Source organism: Convolutriloba macropyga, chromosome 5 (assembly GCF_964194025.1).
Source record: "Convolutriloba macropyga chromosome 5, txConMacr16.3, whole genome shotgun sequence".
Lineage (NCBI taxonomy): Eukaryota > Metazoa > Xenacoelomorpha > Acoela > Convolutidae > Convolutriloba > Convolutriloba macropyga.
The window spans coordinates 25,408,989-25,425,177 of record NC_134472.1 but is presented as its reverse complement, the minus strand read 5'-3'; the positions used below and the strand labels follow the sequence as shown (position 1 = coordinate 25,425,177).

The 16,189-nt window shown below is 34.1% G+C and overlaps 1 protein-coding gene across 1 annotated transcript; it reads right to left on the bottom strand.

Moving 5' to 3' along the window:
- Nucleotides 1-327: 327 nt before the first annotated feature.
- On the bottom strand, nucleotides 328-9,278 carry LOC142340324 (uncharacterized). Its single transcript, XM_075390899.1, has 3 exons — nucleotides 8,760-9,278; nucleotides 6,962-7,211; nucleotides 328-1,326 (listed from the first exon to the last, which is right to left on the bottom strand). The coding sequence occupies exons 1-3, from the start codon at nucleotides 9,077-9,079 to the stop codon at nucleotides 328-330; spliced, it is 1,569 nt and encodes a 522-aa protein (XP_075247014.1). The 5' UTR covers nucleotides 9,080-9,278.
- Between the last annotated feature and the right edge of the window lie 6,911 nt (nucleotides 9,279-16,189).

Sequence of the window (16,189 nt, the reverse complement as noted above, 5' to 3'; positions counted from 1 at the left end):
TCGGTTTCCTTCAACTCCTGGTTTATACTCATTTGATTAAAAAAATTTTTTGATTGAAATTCAAAAACGGTAAAATTTCTTGATCAAAGCTGAGCCTCATTATTTATCTAATTCCATTAGCGTACTATAAAAACTCACTGGGAAAATTCAGTTCACTGTGAAAGCTCATGGAGTTCGCTATGGTGAATAATCTGAAACAAAATTTGAACTAACACTAATTTTTTTCAGTGGTCTAAATAAATATTCATTTGGTAATTTGATTTTTTTTTTTTGAATATTTGGTTCCCTCTTCCCAGTGAATTCATAATCTTCCAAAATTATGAAATCTCAATAAAACTTGCCTGATATTTGTCGCACCATTATCATCAGACCAGAACACTCATTGCAGTCTGCTTCTAACAGATCGGAGAAATTGATCGGCTCATTTATAAACTGCTGGTTAATAACTCGATAACTCGGCACGCCCAATCTTGTGATAAAAACTTCTTTCAAGCTCTCGTAACTCGATTGTAGTTTTTTCATCACGTCATCGAGTAAATTTGTATTGACTGACGCAATCAAGTCAATGACAATAACTTTCAAATTGCTGCATTCACACTCAACTATCTCTGTTAAACTAGTCAGCGAGGATTTGTTGGAACCTGTCTCTATAAGCGAACATTTATCAACTACTGAAGGCAATTCATAATCTGTAGCTTGTCGGAACTTTTCATACAAAGCTAACGTTTGATTAACTTTGTGGAAGTCGAACAAAAATCTTAATCCTTGTTCATGCCAGTAAAATTTTTTGCCGTTGCGAACTAATCCAGTACTGGCCTCGCGAAGCTGCCGTTTTAATTTTAAAATATTCGGCTCTGATTTGACATAGTTGGGGAAATCAGTTGAATTTAGTTGCGAGCATAAAGCGACAGCATAAATTAGATCAAAAATTTCCTGGTATTGTAATGGAATTTTGAACTTCGATCTGTTTTTGTAAAACTCCAAACAGGTGATAATCATTCGTTCATAATGTTTTGTTTCCAAACACACTTTCAGGTAAACCTCAAAAATATCCAAATTTGGAAACTCGGTGGTCCCCAGAGCTGTTTTGAAGCATTTTTCCTCGAAAATTTCCATCAAACTTCTTGCATATTCCAGCTTGTGTCCGTCATCTTGGGCGAGTTTGAACATGCAGTACAATTTATGGATGATAATTACGTGATAACGAAACATTTTTTTGCTTCCTCCTAATAAGTCCCACTGTTCGTCAATCCAAACCATCGAATTTTTCACTCTTTCAATGTTCTTCTCATTTTCTTCTTCCGTAGGTTGATTAACGCGCACAAACTAAACATTGATAAAAACTCCCAGACAGCACTTATGGAAAGCAGCTCTTTCTAACCAATAGCTTTATGTCAAGTGTTGATTGAAATAGAACTAGAGGCTCTGGCGCCTTAAGGGAAGACTGGTTGATGTTTTCCGACCCTCCGTTAGCAGTAAAGAGATTGTTAGAATAAATTTTCTTACGTAAAGATTACAAAAAAATAGAAAATATATATCGAACAAACTTAATGTTAGACAACCTCTTCTCTTCACTGTATATCAACCTGTTGCCATATAAAGCGTGAGATTTGTCAAATTTTTGGAAATTTTTTTTTCGAGAAAAAAATAAAAATTTAAAATGACAGCGTGTCCGAAATCTCCATTTGTTTTTTCGAAAGTACTCGTGCTCGGCTAAATTGCGACCAAAAGACCATAATTATGAATATTAGTTGTTTAAAAGTCGATTCAGCATCAAAGGAAAAATTATTATACAGATGGATGGTAATCGTCAACTGTAAACTAAGCCAAACAAAATATTTACAGTTCACAGGCTTCTCCTCTAACATCGGCTATTTTACATTTGAGCATGTTTGTTATGCTTGCTAAGTTTAATCGAGTTCGCAATTCTAGCTAAACTAAAATGGTTTCCAAAAAAGTCTCAATTTCAGTCCAAAACATTTGAAAACCAAAACTAAACATTTCTATGATAACAAAATCAAAGATAAAATAATTGTTCCGACCCCACTTGTGGGGGGAGGAACTCTATACTCGAATGAGTTTTTTTGTGCAGTCAATTTTGGCCGATCGATTTATTCATCGTAGAGAAATGTGAGTGGTATAATTAAAAAATTCGTTCAATGTATAATTCAAAAAAAGATTCTTTTTTTTGAATTTCGATTGTTTCGAGGAGTTATCGAGGATTGAAGTCTTGAGTGAACAATGGATAATTGGCATGATTTTGCTCACTTTAAGTGAAATTTTTATTCAAATTAAGATCTTCTTTTAATAAAAATATTAATTCAAAATTTGATTTCATGCCACAAAATCAATCGATTGCGAGTCCCTAAAAGACGAAAGGCGATAAAAAGTCTAGTTATGGTCTCATAGGGAACTTAACTATCAAAAAAATCAAATTATTTTTGCGAGCTCTTTTTTTAAGAAATTTTTCACATTTTTTTGTTTTCTTAAGTCACCTATAGACTAGTGTAACTTCTCATACCGAGGTTACGTTAATGAGAAACCTGATTTAAAGTCTAATGAAGCCCAATGAACAAAAAATTCGTTTTCAAGGAATCGCTCGTGTTTTTGTTCGGCTTCGACTCATAGTTTTCGTAATTTTAAATAAAAATTTGATTTTATTTCTGAGGTGTTACTAAATTCTTGGAATCCTATGGCCCAGACTTGTTCACTAAAAGGTCAATAGGTTTCGTAATGAGCGTTAAGCAAACCTATCTAGAGCCTTCAGTGGAAAGCTAATGGCTGTTAAGACTTTAAAACTGATTTTTCCAGAAGTTTTTTTTTTAATTTTAATCGATCATAAACTTACTTTAAAAATTGTAAAACAGCATCAGTAATGACAAGACCCCCTTCTTTGTGTACTTTAACCAAAATTATTCTAGTTAGCGGTTTTAGCTTCTAACTGTTGGTGTTATGACTTCGATGTACCAGTTTCCATAATTTTTTAAAAATTTTGGATTTTTTTTCGTAATTTTGGTACTTGTTGGAATCTTAACACATTATTCTACCTTTGGTTGTAGCACTGGAAAGGATATTACGTTCCTTTAGTCATAGATAAGGTTTTCAGAGAAAAAGTTATAGTTTATGGCTTCGACATTTTGTTCTCGCATTTTTCTAATTTTTAGATTTTCACTGTATTTGTTGTTGTTTTCAAAGTCAATGACTTAAAGTAATGTCTTATTGATTACTTTTTCATGGCAATTATCCTTGTCTTCCAATCAAGATATAACTGAGCGTATTTATTCACTTCCATTGAAAGATATTGATTTTAATGCTGTTAAGACGTAAGAACAATTTGAAAAAATTTTTTGAAAATTAACCAATCATAAACCTATTATCGTTAACTGTAAGTCAGTCTCAGTATTGACCCGACCATCTTTCTTCCTATCCTAACCAGAATTAATCTAGTTAGTGTATTTATCTTCTAACTATTGTTGTTATGACTTCCATGTACGAGTTTTAGTAATTAAAAAAAAAATGGATGTTTTTTGTAATTTTGGTTCCTTTTGAAATCACAACATGTTACTTAAAATTGAGTATTGCATTGACATAAAGAAGACGTTCAATGGTTCATATATAAAATTTTCAGTGAAAAACTTGGGGTTTAAATGGTTTCGATATTATCGCAGTGTTTGTAATTTTTTGTTCGTAATTTTTTTTAGTTTTTCTGCATCTTTAGTCCGTTTCTATGGCTTAGTCTAACCAAAGACATGTCTTATTGGTTTCATTATGACTTTTCATTATATTCATTAAAAATTATTTCTTTAAAGGTATTGATTTCTAAGAGTTTCTGAAATTATTTGGTTTAAAAAATGTTGATTGGTTTTTCAATTTCGCCTCATTGTTTCTTCTTTTTGTCGATTTGTTACCAAGCCTCATTAAGGAAAAATCCCATCTTCTGTGTAGTCAGAAAAAAAATTTTGAGTAGTTAGGATTCTGACTGATTGTAGTTTGAAGTTGTTACTAGGTGCTTTTAACTTTAGATATTGAATTTTTGGCGTAAAATTCTTGATTTTGCTTTTTTTGTTATTGTTTCTCTTCTCGTAGTCTTCAATGGCGTATCCGTTGCGAGGAGGCATGGCATTATTTAATTGAATTTTTAGTTTGGTTGCGTAATGATTTTTTTCAAACTCATCTCTTTGTCGAAACTCTAAATCAAAAGACAGTTAAGTCAAAAATGTAGATGAGCACGGGTCAGAACATCATGTGCGAACGCACATTAACGAGCCTCCTGTTTCAATCATAAAATACATTATCAAAACCATTTAAGATTCTTATGATTGACGCAAGCTATGATACAACGGCGCATATAAATTAGTAAAAAATTCCAATCCAAAAGAGTTGATTATTCTAATTGCCAAAAATTTTTATCGAAAAAAACCATGGAGCTGCAGTAAAGAAATAGCATTAGAAGAACAAAATGGAATATATGCTTTTCTTTTGCTATAAAAGAGAACATCGTAAAAAGACTTCTGTAAAAAAGACTGTGAAACCCTTTATTTTTAACGTCTTTTTGGACGGGTAATCGCAGACAAGGGTTGCTGTAGGACGGGTAATCGCAGACAAGGGTTGATAAAGTCTAACAACACTTGAATAACAACTAAATATTTAAAAAATGTATTAAGGAATATATAAAGGACTTTCATACAGGTATTCCAAACAGCAGCGTTTTTAAATTTTTCTTAGAAAGTTTTCAAGTTTTGGTTATAACCAAAAACTGAAAAACGTCTAAGAAAAATTTAAAAACGCTGTTGTTTGGAATACCTGTATGAAATTCCTTTATATATTCCATAATATATTTTTTGAATATTTAGTTGTTATTCAAGTGTTGTTAGACTTTATCAACCCTTGTCTTCGATTACCAGTCCTACATTTACACCACAGCCGAAAAATTGGAAGCTTTTTTCGGCCCGTTAACAGTTATAGCTTTTGGGAAAGTACATTTACTTATGTTTAGCGATCAAGAACGTGTGCATAAATAGTTTTCTTTGAGCATTGTTAGTTCTAGATTTTTATTCGTATTATTCACACAGCTGTTTGTTCTCTGCACGTAGTTGTTTTTTTAGAGATCGTTTGATCTCACGTTTCCCTTTTGCGTGAAATCTAAAAAAGTTTATTTGTGGCTTTGCGGATTAGCATTGTACTTTGTCTGTCGATGAGCCGTCAAGGTGAGAATTGTAACGAAGACAAACTTTTTTTTATGTGAGCGTTCTCCAATTAACATTTTCCCGATAATGAACAGACATAAATAAAAGAATTTAAACCTTCATTCTACCATAATCATCACAAAATTCTCGGAAACCAATCAAATGTTACAGAAAATAAACTGGAAAATTAGAAATAGAATAATACATTGGACAATCTTCCCGCAGTGCTTATCAATCATCTAGTAACTGAGGTTTTGATGTTTTTAAGTCAAACCGTTAAATCAGCCAATTTATCAAAAAACTAAGAAGCTGCAGGCCAAAAGGAAGAAAAAATTTGAACACATGCTTTTTTATGGCTAGCAATAAGTACTTTATGACAAACTATACTCCTAAAAAACAGGAAACTATTCTCAGCTTTTAAAAGTTTTATTGTTATATTTTATGTGAATGTACACATACTTATGTTTTGCGTTGAAAAAGTTTTGCACACACATTTTTGGCGTGGAGAACTGTTGGTTCTAGATTTCAGACTTCACGGATCTCACAGCTACTTGTTGTATGCACCCAGTTCTTTTTCAGGAAAGGTTTCGTTCACACGTCTGCTCCTTTGAGCGAAAACAACAAAAGTCGTGTCTTTTAAAAATTACCAGTATTTTGAAAATTAATGGATGTTATGTTTTGCGCTTGATTAATATAATTGATTTTTTCTAAAAATTAATAGATGTTTTTGCTTAGTTTTTTCAATTACGGTTATTGCTACCCTCTTGAATTTATTGTTTTTCCCTTTTTTCACTTTTCGTTGAATAATTTTTCGGATAACCGTGAATTTAACATTTTTTCTTTCCGAGTCAATCATAGCCCGTACTTAACGCCAAGTCATTATCAGTACTGGGCAAGTCTAATTCCAAGTCTAAGTATCAGTACTGATTCAGAGCTATGATCATAACACATCTAAGACTTGTCAGACTTGGCCAAGACTCGGCAAGTCTTAATCCAAGTCTTGGCCAAGACTTGCCAAGTCTTAATCCAAGTCTTGGCCAAGACTTGGCAAGTCTTAATCCAGTCTCAAATGGCCAAAAAAAAGGTCAACCCAATAATCAATTTCGTATGCCCCCGGCATCATTTTCTAGCACCCCGGGAAAGTTGCCAAAAAGTAATGCCAAAATCGTGGCACGTTGCGAAATTTTTTTGAATTCGAAAATTTCACTCGAATTTTTTTGAAAAGTTGGGTTTGACTTGGGAATCAACTTGCAAGTGTTACCCAAGTCTTGGCCAACACTTGTCAGACTTGTAAGACTTTTTTTAAGACTTGCCCAGTACTGGAAAACGAAATAAGACTTGGATTTAGACTTGCCTAGTACTGATATAGACTTGGAGTTCGGTACGGGAGCACCTACAGCGTGTTTCTAAAAGAGTAGTCATTAATTGAAGGAAAAATTCGGAAGCTGAAGGTAAAAATTGTCATAAGAATGTCACAGATCCCTCCATCTTAGCTTCCTTTACTCGTATACGCAAGTCCCCCCCCCAAAAAAAAATACCAGTGTCCCTCATTGCGACTCATGCTCCCAACTACAACCCCCCCCCCCCCAGAAAAAGAAAAAAAGAAAATCACTGAACCACTGTGACTGAAAAGGAGAATATTTAAGTAAATTATGGGTCCTTTGATCTTGTATTTTTGTAGGAAAAAATTCTGATCTTTTTTTGCAGTTTCATATATGAAATTGACGAACGGTCAGCAATAATGAGAAAGAGCCTGACGTAATTTGCATACATACCTCTCTGTACTGCATTGAGATTAGTGTCACTAATTTGCCATTGTAATTCTCAGCCATTTTGTCAGCATAGTACTCCGTTTTCTCAACATTTCCCATCGTGAATTCCCTGCCCAATAGGTAGCTGTAATACACGGCAGAATGTCGCCGAACTGAAGCCTCATTTTGATACTGAGGGTAGTTTTCAAACAAATCATTGAGAGTAACAATAGCTGCGTTCACCGCCTCCACTTCGCCTGAGTTCCACATTGCTTTAACGGGAACAGTTTCCATTCCCATCCTCAGTGAACAAAGGTTCACATTTGAATCGCAGACTCGTGAAAGAGTTTAATACGCCGTGTTGTCAAACATTTCTGATCAGACCTTTCTCGGGTCAAACTGATCTCTGGTTAAACAATTAACCTTTTCCGACTGGAATGACCTCTGATTCGTTTTTACCAGACCAAACGCTAATCAGTTATCAGAGGGTAGCAGACCGAATTGACCTTTGATCAAATTTTTCCGAAACAATTTTCTCTAATAAGAGCTTTCCAAACAGCACCCCAAGTGGAACCTCCATTCTATAATAATTATCTCAAAAATCTCCGAGACCAGCTGCATGATGCAAAATATTCACTTGAAAATTGGAAAGAGTATTTTTAATTCGACAATATCCTCTATGAATATACTCATGAATTGGACGATATCCAATTTGTCCAATCCAATGTCCAATTTGTCTAATGAATTCGACAATAATGAATTCGACAAATGAATTCGACAATATCCTTTATGAATAAACTAATAAATCAGCACTTAATGCTAAATTTTCACACTGTAAATTCAGCACAATTTGAGCAGATTGCTGCGTGATAATCATTAAAATTTCCACAAGACGCACAAGTCTAAAATGGTTTATGATTATAACTCTGAAGCAGTACTGATAACTATACTTGCCATTAGACTTGACCAGTACTGATTTTGACTTGACTTTAAGTAAGGGACGTATTTGAAACAAACACGTGATCCTGTCCCTAGACCGAAAATCAGAATGTCCGCAAGTACCCGTGTCCAGACTGTCCCAGACAGAAAACACCTTTTTCCAGACTGTCGTGGGCTCAATTTGATACTTTTTGGTTTTAAAGCATTACTCTACTAAATCTTAATTCTTTTTTGTGCCTTCTTGTTCATAATTGTTAGAACGTTGAGAGAGAGCAGCCAATGTTAATTGTGCATATGTTAAGCTTGACATAGCTTGACAAGAAGCTCTACTTGTTCAACGTATACTTGGCTAGAGAAATGAAGCCTCGAGGAATAAGAAAGAACGTGCGATCAGGTTATAAGAGATGCCCAAGTTCGAGGGTCAAAGACAAGTTGGTGTATATGGGTAGCACATTAGGCTTGCAAGTAAGAGATGCTGGTTCGAATCCAGTACTGGTTCATTTTCGCAGTAACTGCGCCTGCTTAGACCCCCTAACAATAATTCTATTAATTCAACTGGAGACTTTCGTGCGTTCATGTGCAGACTTATTTCCACAATTATACTATTACTACGTGCGTATGCCAGAGCAGTTTTCAGTCTGTTACACGCAGACCACTGTATCCCACTATGAAAGTAATAGTCGCAATCCCGTTCCACTGTTTCACAACTGGACGTTTTTCTGCCAGGTACGTTAAACAAGTAATTTCTTAACCTTAACCGGTAAGAGCTTTTGCGTCGATATTTGTTCGAATAGCCTACAAAGATTAGCTATCTATAATATAAGATCCGATTACTAAAATTTCGACAATTATTTTCCAGGTCTGGAAATGGAAACAGTTCCCTGCAAAGTAGTTCGTCTGTATATACAACTTGGCCGAGTAACAGTTGAAATCGTCTATACAACTAATACAACAATCTTTGGCGGTTTTGAAAAGTTTCCTAATTGACCGATAGCCCTCATCATCGTATTTTTTTAACAGATCACTTGCTTTGATTTCACAGTAATACATTTTTGCGTGTAAAATATGATCCTCTAAGTCGGCTCTGCTTAAGTAACGCATGACCTTCTCCGCTTTTTTCATGTAGTTTCTCTTAATAATTTCTCCATTTTCGTCCGTTTCTGGCAAAATTGGTTCAGCTTGCGCCAGAAATATGTAGTCCATGAACTTGAAAAACTGAACCTCTCTTTTGATATCACTTTTCGAAATCTCAAACTGTAAATTCTGGGGTTGAACATTTCCGTTGTTTGCGTATGAATCTATTTGTTTCAAATGAGCAGTTAAAAGCTCGCGTGTTTCTTGAACCTGGGCGCTAAATGTCAACTGGCGAACTGATCAAGAGGTCAATGTGTTTAACCAGCTATTGCTTCCCTTTTGTGGACTAGAATTCCTTAGAAACTGCTTAATTTAACTAGGAAAACCGACACCTACGGATAATAAAAAGCGCGTGATCCTGATTTTGCATTGAATAAATTGATATCGAAATATCGATACCCCAATTGAAGATTTTTTGTCTTGTGTTTTACCAGACCACAAAGGTATGACTTAGGTCAAAATTTTTTCAATAAAAACAGATAAAAATTAATGAAATGAAATTACTATCTCTATTGCAAGATAGAACGTCTAAGAAGTTAGTACGACTATTACGAGATAAATATTTTGGAATGTCGGTGAATTTTCTGAAACTGCATCAATGAGTATCGGATACCCTTTAAATGAATTAGACTTAATTAGACTTTACCTAAATGAATTAGACTTAGGGAATTGTATAAAATACGTAGCAAAAAATGTATTAACGATTTTTGAAATGGTTTTTTGCCTTTCGGGGACAACAGTGACTCTACTTCGGTACAAATTCTCATGTAACAGTGCTTGCTTATTCAAGATGGAAAAGTTATACGTTGTGGACAAATGTGGCGTAAAAAGAATTGATTTTTATATTGGCCGAAATTTTAACCGTTGTCCACGAATTTGAGCAGTAAAATAGTCTAACAAGTTATTGTCCAGAATAAATTAGTAATTACTTGCGACGTACTTGAGATTCAGAATTGCAAGGGAAACTTCTGTAATTTATCACCAATAAGCTTAGCTTTTCTATAATTTTGGTCTCATTGACCTGTTGTAAACTATTGCAGTTATGTGATACTGTATAAGTGAGCATTAGTGATGGTGTGGGCAACACTGACAGAAAACATGGATAACAGCTACAAACTTTTGTCAAAGTGGCTCAAAAACATGAATCTTGGAAAAATGCTATAGATATTCCAAATTTGGAGCAGAGTTGAACTAAATTGGCTGTCCATCACCATTGAATGCTCACGATAACAATTTTAATCTGAAAACAAGGTCCTAAACAACACTGACATTTTTTAATTAATTTTATTGGACATTTTATTGTGCGTTTGCACGAAATGTTCCAAACCCGCTCATCCGCATTTTCGGCGTAATGGTATACGAAATGAGGAAGAGATGGAAACCAAATTCTCAAAAGTGACATATTGTTCAACAAAACACTAAATGAATAAAGTAAGTCCAAATAAAGACTTGATAAAACTTACCAATAATGAAACTACGGGACAAGACAAAACCAAAACTCAAACCAAAACAAGCTGTAACTACACTAAAAAATAAAAGATGCCTATATTTAAAAGGAAATACAATAACAAAATCAGAACGGCACTAGATAGCACCTAATTTAAACAATTTCACATCCACATTATCAAAAAGATAAGAACTCTCTTTAATCAGACTCCAAGACAAGACAATTCAAAAAAATACTGCCAAAAAACAAAGTTCAAAAACAGGTTTCCATTTTTGAAAAGCTTTATTTTCTGAGTGATTAAAGTTATTAGGTATCAATTGAAATCATTAAAAGGGTTCAACTACACCTCTTGACGTATACTTATTGAAACGTGTTGATTTCTACTTCCTAGTGAAAGAATTCAGACCTTTCATTATCCAGTGTATAAGATTCGACTACAAAAAACACAACAAAATTAGGAAAAACGTCTATAAAAATTTTCATCAAGAACATGGTATCATAGCCGCTGAAACAGGCATTTTTCACGAAGAACATTATAGTTTCAATTGCACACTCTCTCAAGGTCAAGGACGCCACTCCATTATTTTCTTATTGTGGCAAGGAAACAAAGATCAACCTGACAAACTTGCACATAACTAAAATCGCTTTTTATTAATGGAATTGCGTAGTCTCGAAACAAAGAAACCATCAGTTGAAAACAAAACAGTAATAAAAAATTGAGCTTTTGTTCAAAGAAAGAGGACTTAGTCTTAATAGAGACAGGGCTACTTACTGACAAAAAGAAGATAAAATAGACAAAGCTGTGAAAACCATTAATTTTTTATACACAAATGATTTCAAATATCCTGAAAAGGATACGCTGTAAACAACAAACAGAAACAAAATGATTTTGAATTCCAAAAGATTCAAATTGAGCGCGCTAGTAGCGAGATTAAACAATAATACTACAAAATTTAGCACGTACATGTGTCAAAATTTAACAAACTATTATCCAAAATCATTGTATTTAAGCCATCATATAACTATTAGATTTTAAAAATCAATAAAAGCTATTGTCAACTGCAAAGGTTTATTTCTTCTCTTGGATATCATTTGTTTATCAAGTGGTCCCCTTTCTAAAAGGCCTCCAAGAAAGGAAAAGTGAAAACATGAAAAATTGATCAGAAAAGAAAAGTAAAAAAAATTCTATGAAAACAAAATGTCTAGGCCCTATAAAAATTAGTCAAACAAAATAACCAGGAAATTTAATATTTGATTCAGAGCATTTGTGATAAAACATTTCAACAATGGGATTGAGTTAGATGATGTCGAAAAAATCAAAACGTTCAGAAGTCCTTTCATTTTTTTGACAAGTTTTTATCGAAAAATCAATAAAACGTTTAATTTTAATATGAATTTTTGAATTGTTTCACTTTTATATTTGAAATGAACAATTGAGGTTTTTTAAATCTAGAACACTTTGAACAACTACAAAGAAAACAAAAAGCACAAGAATGGGTTAAAAATCATTGATAAATTTTGCGAGAGTACAGTTTTGCTTTCGTAAAAACCATAAAATGTTCATAAAGAACTTTATACGTTCCATTGAGCATCGTTTGGACGTCACTTGAGCCCTACAAAATTGTGACAATTTGTCAAACAGACAGAATTGAACCTCAAAGACTGGGCAAAAATGATAAATTAACTACGTTTTTTGGAAATGGATAGTACCGAAGCCAAAAACCATTAGTTAAAAGTGAAACCATTACAGAAATTATTTTTTTCACTTGGAAAAAAGCAAGAGAAATTTGTTTCCTGAGAGTAGGCACCAGATTGACAGGATTAAATAAAAAGCGCAAATTCAATAGTCGACTGAAATTTTTTAAGCAATTATATACAATAAGTCATAAGCGCAATTAGATATCAACTCTCAACTTAAAACGGTTTACATTATTATTTAAATCCTTTTGGGGAAAGCCGTTGCATTTTCTATAACTGACACAAATTCATGGGACCGCATAATGTTCAGAAAATGCAGGAAAAACATAAGATATCAATTTAACTTATTTTGAAGAAGACTTTGTCATAACCTTAAAAACCATGAGCTGATACTCAAAATCTAGCATGCTATTTTTATTGGGGCTCAAGTTTATTTGAAATGGGGCTAAACATTAAAAAAATTGCAAAATATTTTCAAAAATATATTACGCCTGAAATCGAACAATTTTTGATCATTAGAGTCCGCGAAAAAAAACCAAATAAGCACTGATATATCTGAGGTTCCCATTAAACACCTAAAGGTTCCAAATTTTGGTGAAATGCTTAGTTTGGCAAATGATTTTTTTTTCAATTTGAAAACAAAAGCTGCATTTTGGATACATATCGAGCTAAAGGAATCGGGCGATTTTTTTTAAATCGATTAAGACTCTTATAGAGAGTGTAAGCAAAAATAGACCTCATTTGGAAATTAAAAAGTTGTGTTTGCAGTTTAAAGGTCTTTTTTCTGGCAAACCTAAACAAAGTGGGCTAAAAAAAGTTGACGAGAAAAAAGTTGACTTTTGATGAGAAAGTCCGAAGTTTGAAAACTTTGGCAAAAATTTAGCAGAAAACTCGACAGAAACCATTCAAAAATCATTTCAAAATTGTCAACAATAGTGTTATTGGTGTTACCTCGAAAGACATAGGAGGTAACACTAATTTCTTTATAGGTAACCTTCTACTAAATTTAGAGGTAACAACAATAACACTATTATTGACAATTTTGAAAAATTGTAGCAGATTGAAATCAAATTTGTGCTAAAATTACCAAAAACATGAACAAATACAACGGAAATCGATCTACTGTTCACACAAAATTAAAATTCAATACATCCCAGGAAAAAAAACATATTTTAAAAAACTTCTTTATAAATCGAATTTCTACGCTGGACGGCCTTTTTAATGATGCCACTCGCAACTCTATACGATGAATACATCGATCGTCAAAAAATGACTGACCTTAAAACTCGTTTGAGTTTATTGTTCTTCCTCCTAATAAGTTGGGGTCTTAACAAACATTCTTTTTTGCAAATACATGATTGATTAGGAGAACTAAATAAATCTTACGGAAAAATGCGTAATGATTAACGTTAATATACTTGATTAGCTTGTTGCATCGAGCAGGAGTACTTCGGGGTAAGCGTTGACATGCGACATTGTTCAAGATAATTATATGCAAGATGTGACATGATACTCGAACTTATAGTGCAAATTCCCGAAATGTTTTTTCTAGAAGTCTTTCACATTCCTTCATAATATGTATCTAATTTTGATTAGCGTGTGTGTTTCACAAGTATCAGAATATTTTATTAATATTTTCAGTTGAATCGTAACCCAGGTTGAGGTGCCATCCGGAAGTGACCCCTGATCAGACCGTGCCAGACGAAAGTTACCTCTGATCAGACCCTCCCATACCAAAGTATCCTCTGATCAGACTAAAGTGCGCTCGAAACACCGTGTGCGCTCTAAGTGCGCTCAAAACTGTCTCTGATCAGACGTTCTCAGACGGAAAAGACCTCTGATCAGACCATAATCAGACCATTGTCCAGACGATTGTGCGACCATGTCCCAGTCCAAACCCAGACCATTGTCCAGACGATTGTGCGCTCAAAATCAATTCTGATCAGACTATTGTGTGCTCAAAAGTTACTCCTGATCAGACTATTGTGCGCTCGAAATCACCTCAACGCACGAATTTTGTTATAATATATTCATTTCATACAAAATGATGTTTGCATTATTATATTCATCTAAAGAAAAGATCATTCTAAAAGTATTATTGCTACAGAAAAGATAACCCAACTGCTGAGTAAAAAACTATTTAGTATACATTAGTGCATATTTCCAACTCAATGGATAAATTTAGACAACTTTCCATATAAAACATTGTATTCTACAGTTTAACAAAATTTCCTTGTAAGGGGACTGACATGTTCAATCAGTTGGACCCTTTTGGTTCTGATCAAAGACATCAGACTCTAGACCTGTCTGTGATCAGAAAGCTGCTTTTTGTTGCCTCTTGACAGAGCCGACATTTCTCTGTAAAAAAAAAACAAAAAATAAAAAAAAATCGCTCGAAATGGTCGCTGATCAGACTAATGTGCGCTTGAATCCGGCTTTGATCAGACCATTCCCATCCTGAAGTGACTTCTGATCATACCCTCCCCAGACCAAAGTGACCTCTGATCATACCATCCCCAGACCAAAGTGACCTCTGATCATACCATCCCCAGACCGAAGTGACCTCTGATCATACCATCCCCAGACCGAAGTGACCTCTGATCATACAATCCCCAGACCGAAGTGACCTCTGATCATACTATTGTGCGCTGGAACCAAATTCCAGACCCTGTAATTTTGGTCTGGGAACACACCGTGTGCGTTTACTTGGTCTGATCAGAGGTCACTTCCGGATGGCACCTCAACCTGGGAAGGACTTAATTGTAGTCTCAGTGTAACCTTTGGGTCTTCTAGAACTCACATACCGTCACTATCAATCAAAATGTGAGTTCAAATTTTTATCGATTACTGGCCGGTCTAAATTAAATTGCTACTAATTTAAACGAAGAGATTTCATAACTAACCTCCGTCCGGTTATAATACACGTTTTATACTTTAGTTTTTTATTGCTTTTGTTCCTTTTCATATGAAAAAATTCAAGTTAAAGAAGGAAATTAGAGAACCCAATGGAAGAATATGAGACCATTATAGAGGAGGGAAAAAATCGAATGTGAGGATGTCAGTTATCGTATACTTGGTCAACATTTTGCATTAAAAAATGTTCAATATATCACTGCAAATTATTGATTATTTCGCAGTTAACGTTGGAATTTTTCGACCGCGCTGCAGATGTCGAAGACTTTTTGTCTATTTTATTCCTAAAACTATCTGGCTTCAATTACCGCTTTTTCGCGATTTCTTATTTGGATGTATTTTTACCCTATTCTTCATGTTTATTTTCTATCAATCGTTCAAATGTCCTATTTTTTGTCAGCCCACAGCTTCAACCAATGAATGGAAATTAAACATTGATCCCTTTGGCATAAAATGACTGCATTTTCTCTCTGGACAAGATATCTGGATAAACTGTACTTCCATTTCTCGATAACGGCAAACTTTCCATTTCAACAGAGGCTAAAAACGTCAGCTTGGATAAATTGTTTCTAACTGATTGAAGCCGTAGCCGTTTCACAAAGGAAAGGTCAACTATTAACGATATCGTCACTAATTGATATTGTGACTAATAATTCACTGAAAGTTAAGAACGGGCAATTTCTTCTCTTCTAACCTGATTTTAAAGCTTTGAAAAATTGCTAACGGATATCAGAGAAGAATTTCACGAGAAGATATTAATACTTGGAGAAAATGCCAACAAACGTATACAAATAAATATCTATTGTTTTGATAAACAAAATCTTGGCAAGATGAACAATATATACTGCGGGGCAAGACCTCGAGGTAATACTAACAGACTAGCTGAATTGCTGTAGAAGAAGACGGCAGTAGTAATAAAGCAGAGAAATTAACTTATCGAGCTTTGCGAGATTACGACTTCAGTTCAGCTTTGGTACAAACAACAACAGTTCTGTCTGATGGATGTTGTCACAGACAAACATACCGTAGTTTTATCTAACTCACAACACAAAACAGTTTATTTATTCAATGTTCTCTTATAAGCATATACATACCATCAAGCTCCAAGTGTGAGTGCAATT

What these genes read in the sequence shown, in the direction of transcription:
- LOC142340324 (XM_075390899.1), bottom strand. Translation starts at nt 9,079, where the DNA reads ATGGACTACATATTTCTGGCGCAAGCTGAACCAATTTTGCCAGAAACG. An exon ending in ATACAGACGAACTACTTTGC is followed by an intron (nt 7,212 to 8,759) that starts AGGGAACTGTTT and finishes TGTTCCCGTTAA; the next exon opens with AGCAATGTGGAACTCAGGCG. An exon ending in TCTCAATGCAGTACAGAGAG is followed by an intron (nt 1,327 to 6,961) that starts GTATGTATGCAA and finishes ATCAATGTTTAG; the next exon opens with TTTGTGCGCGTTAATCAACC.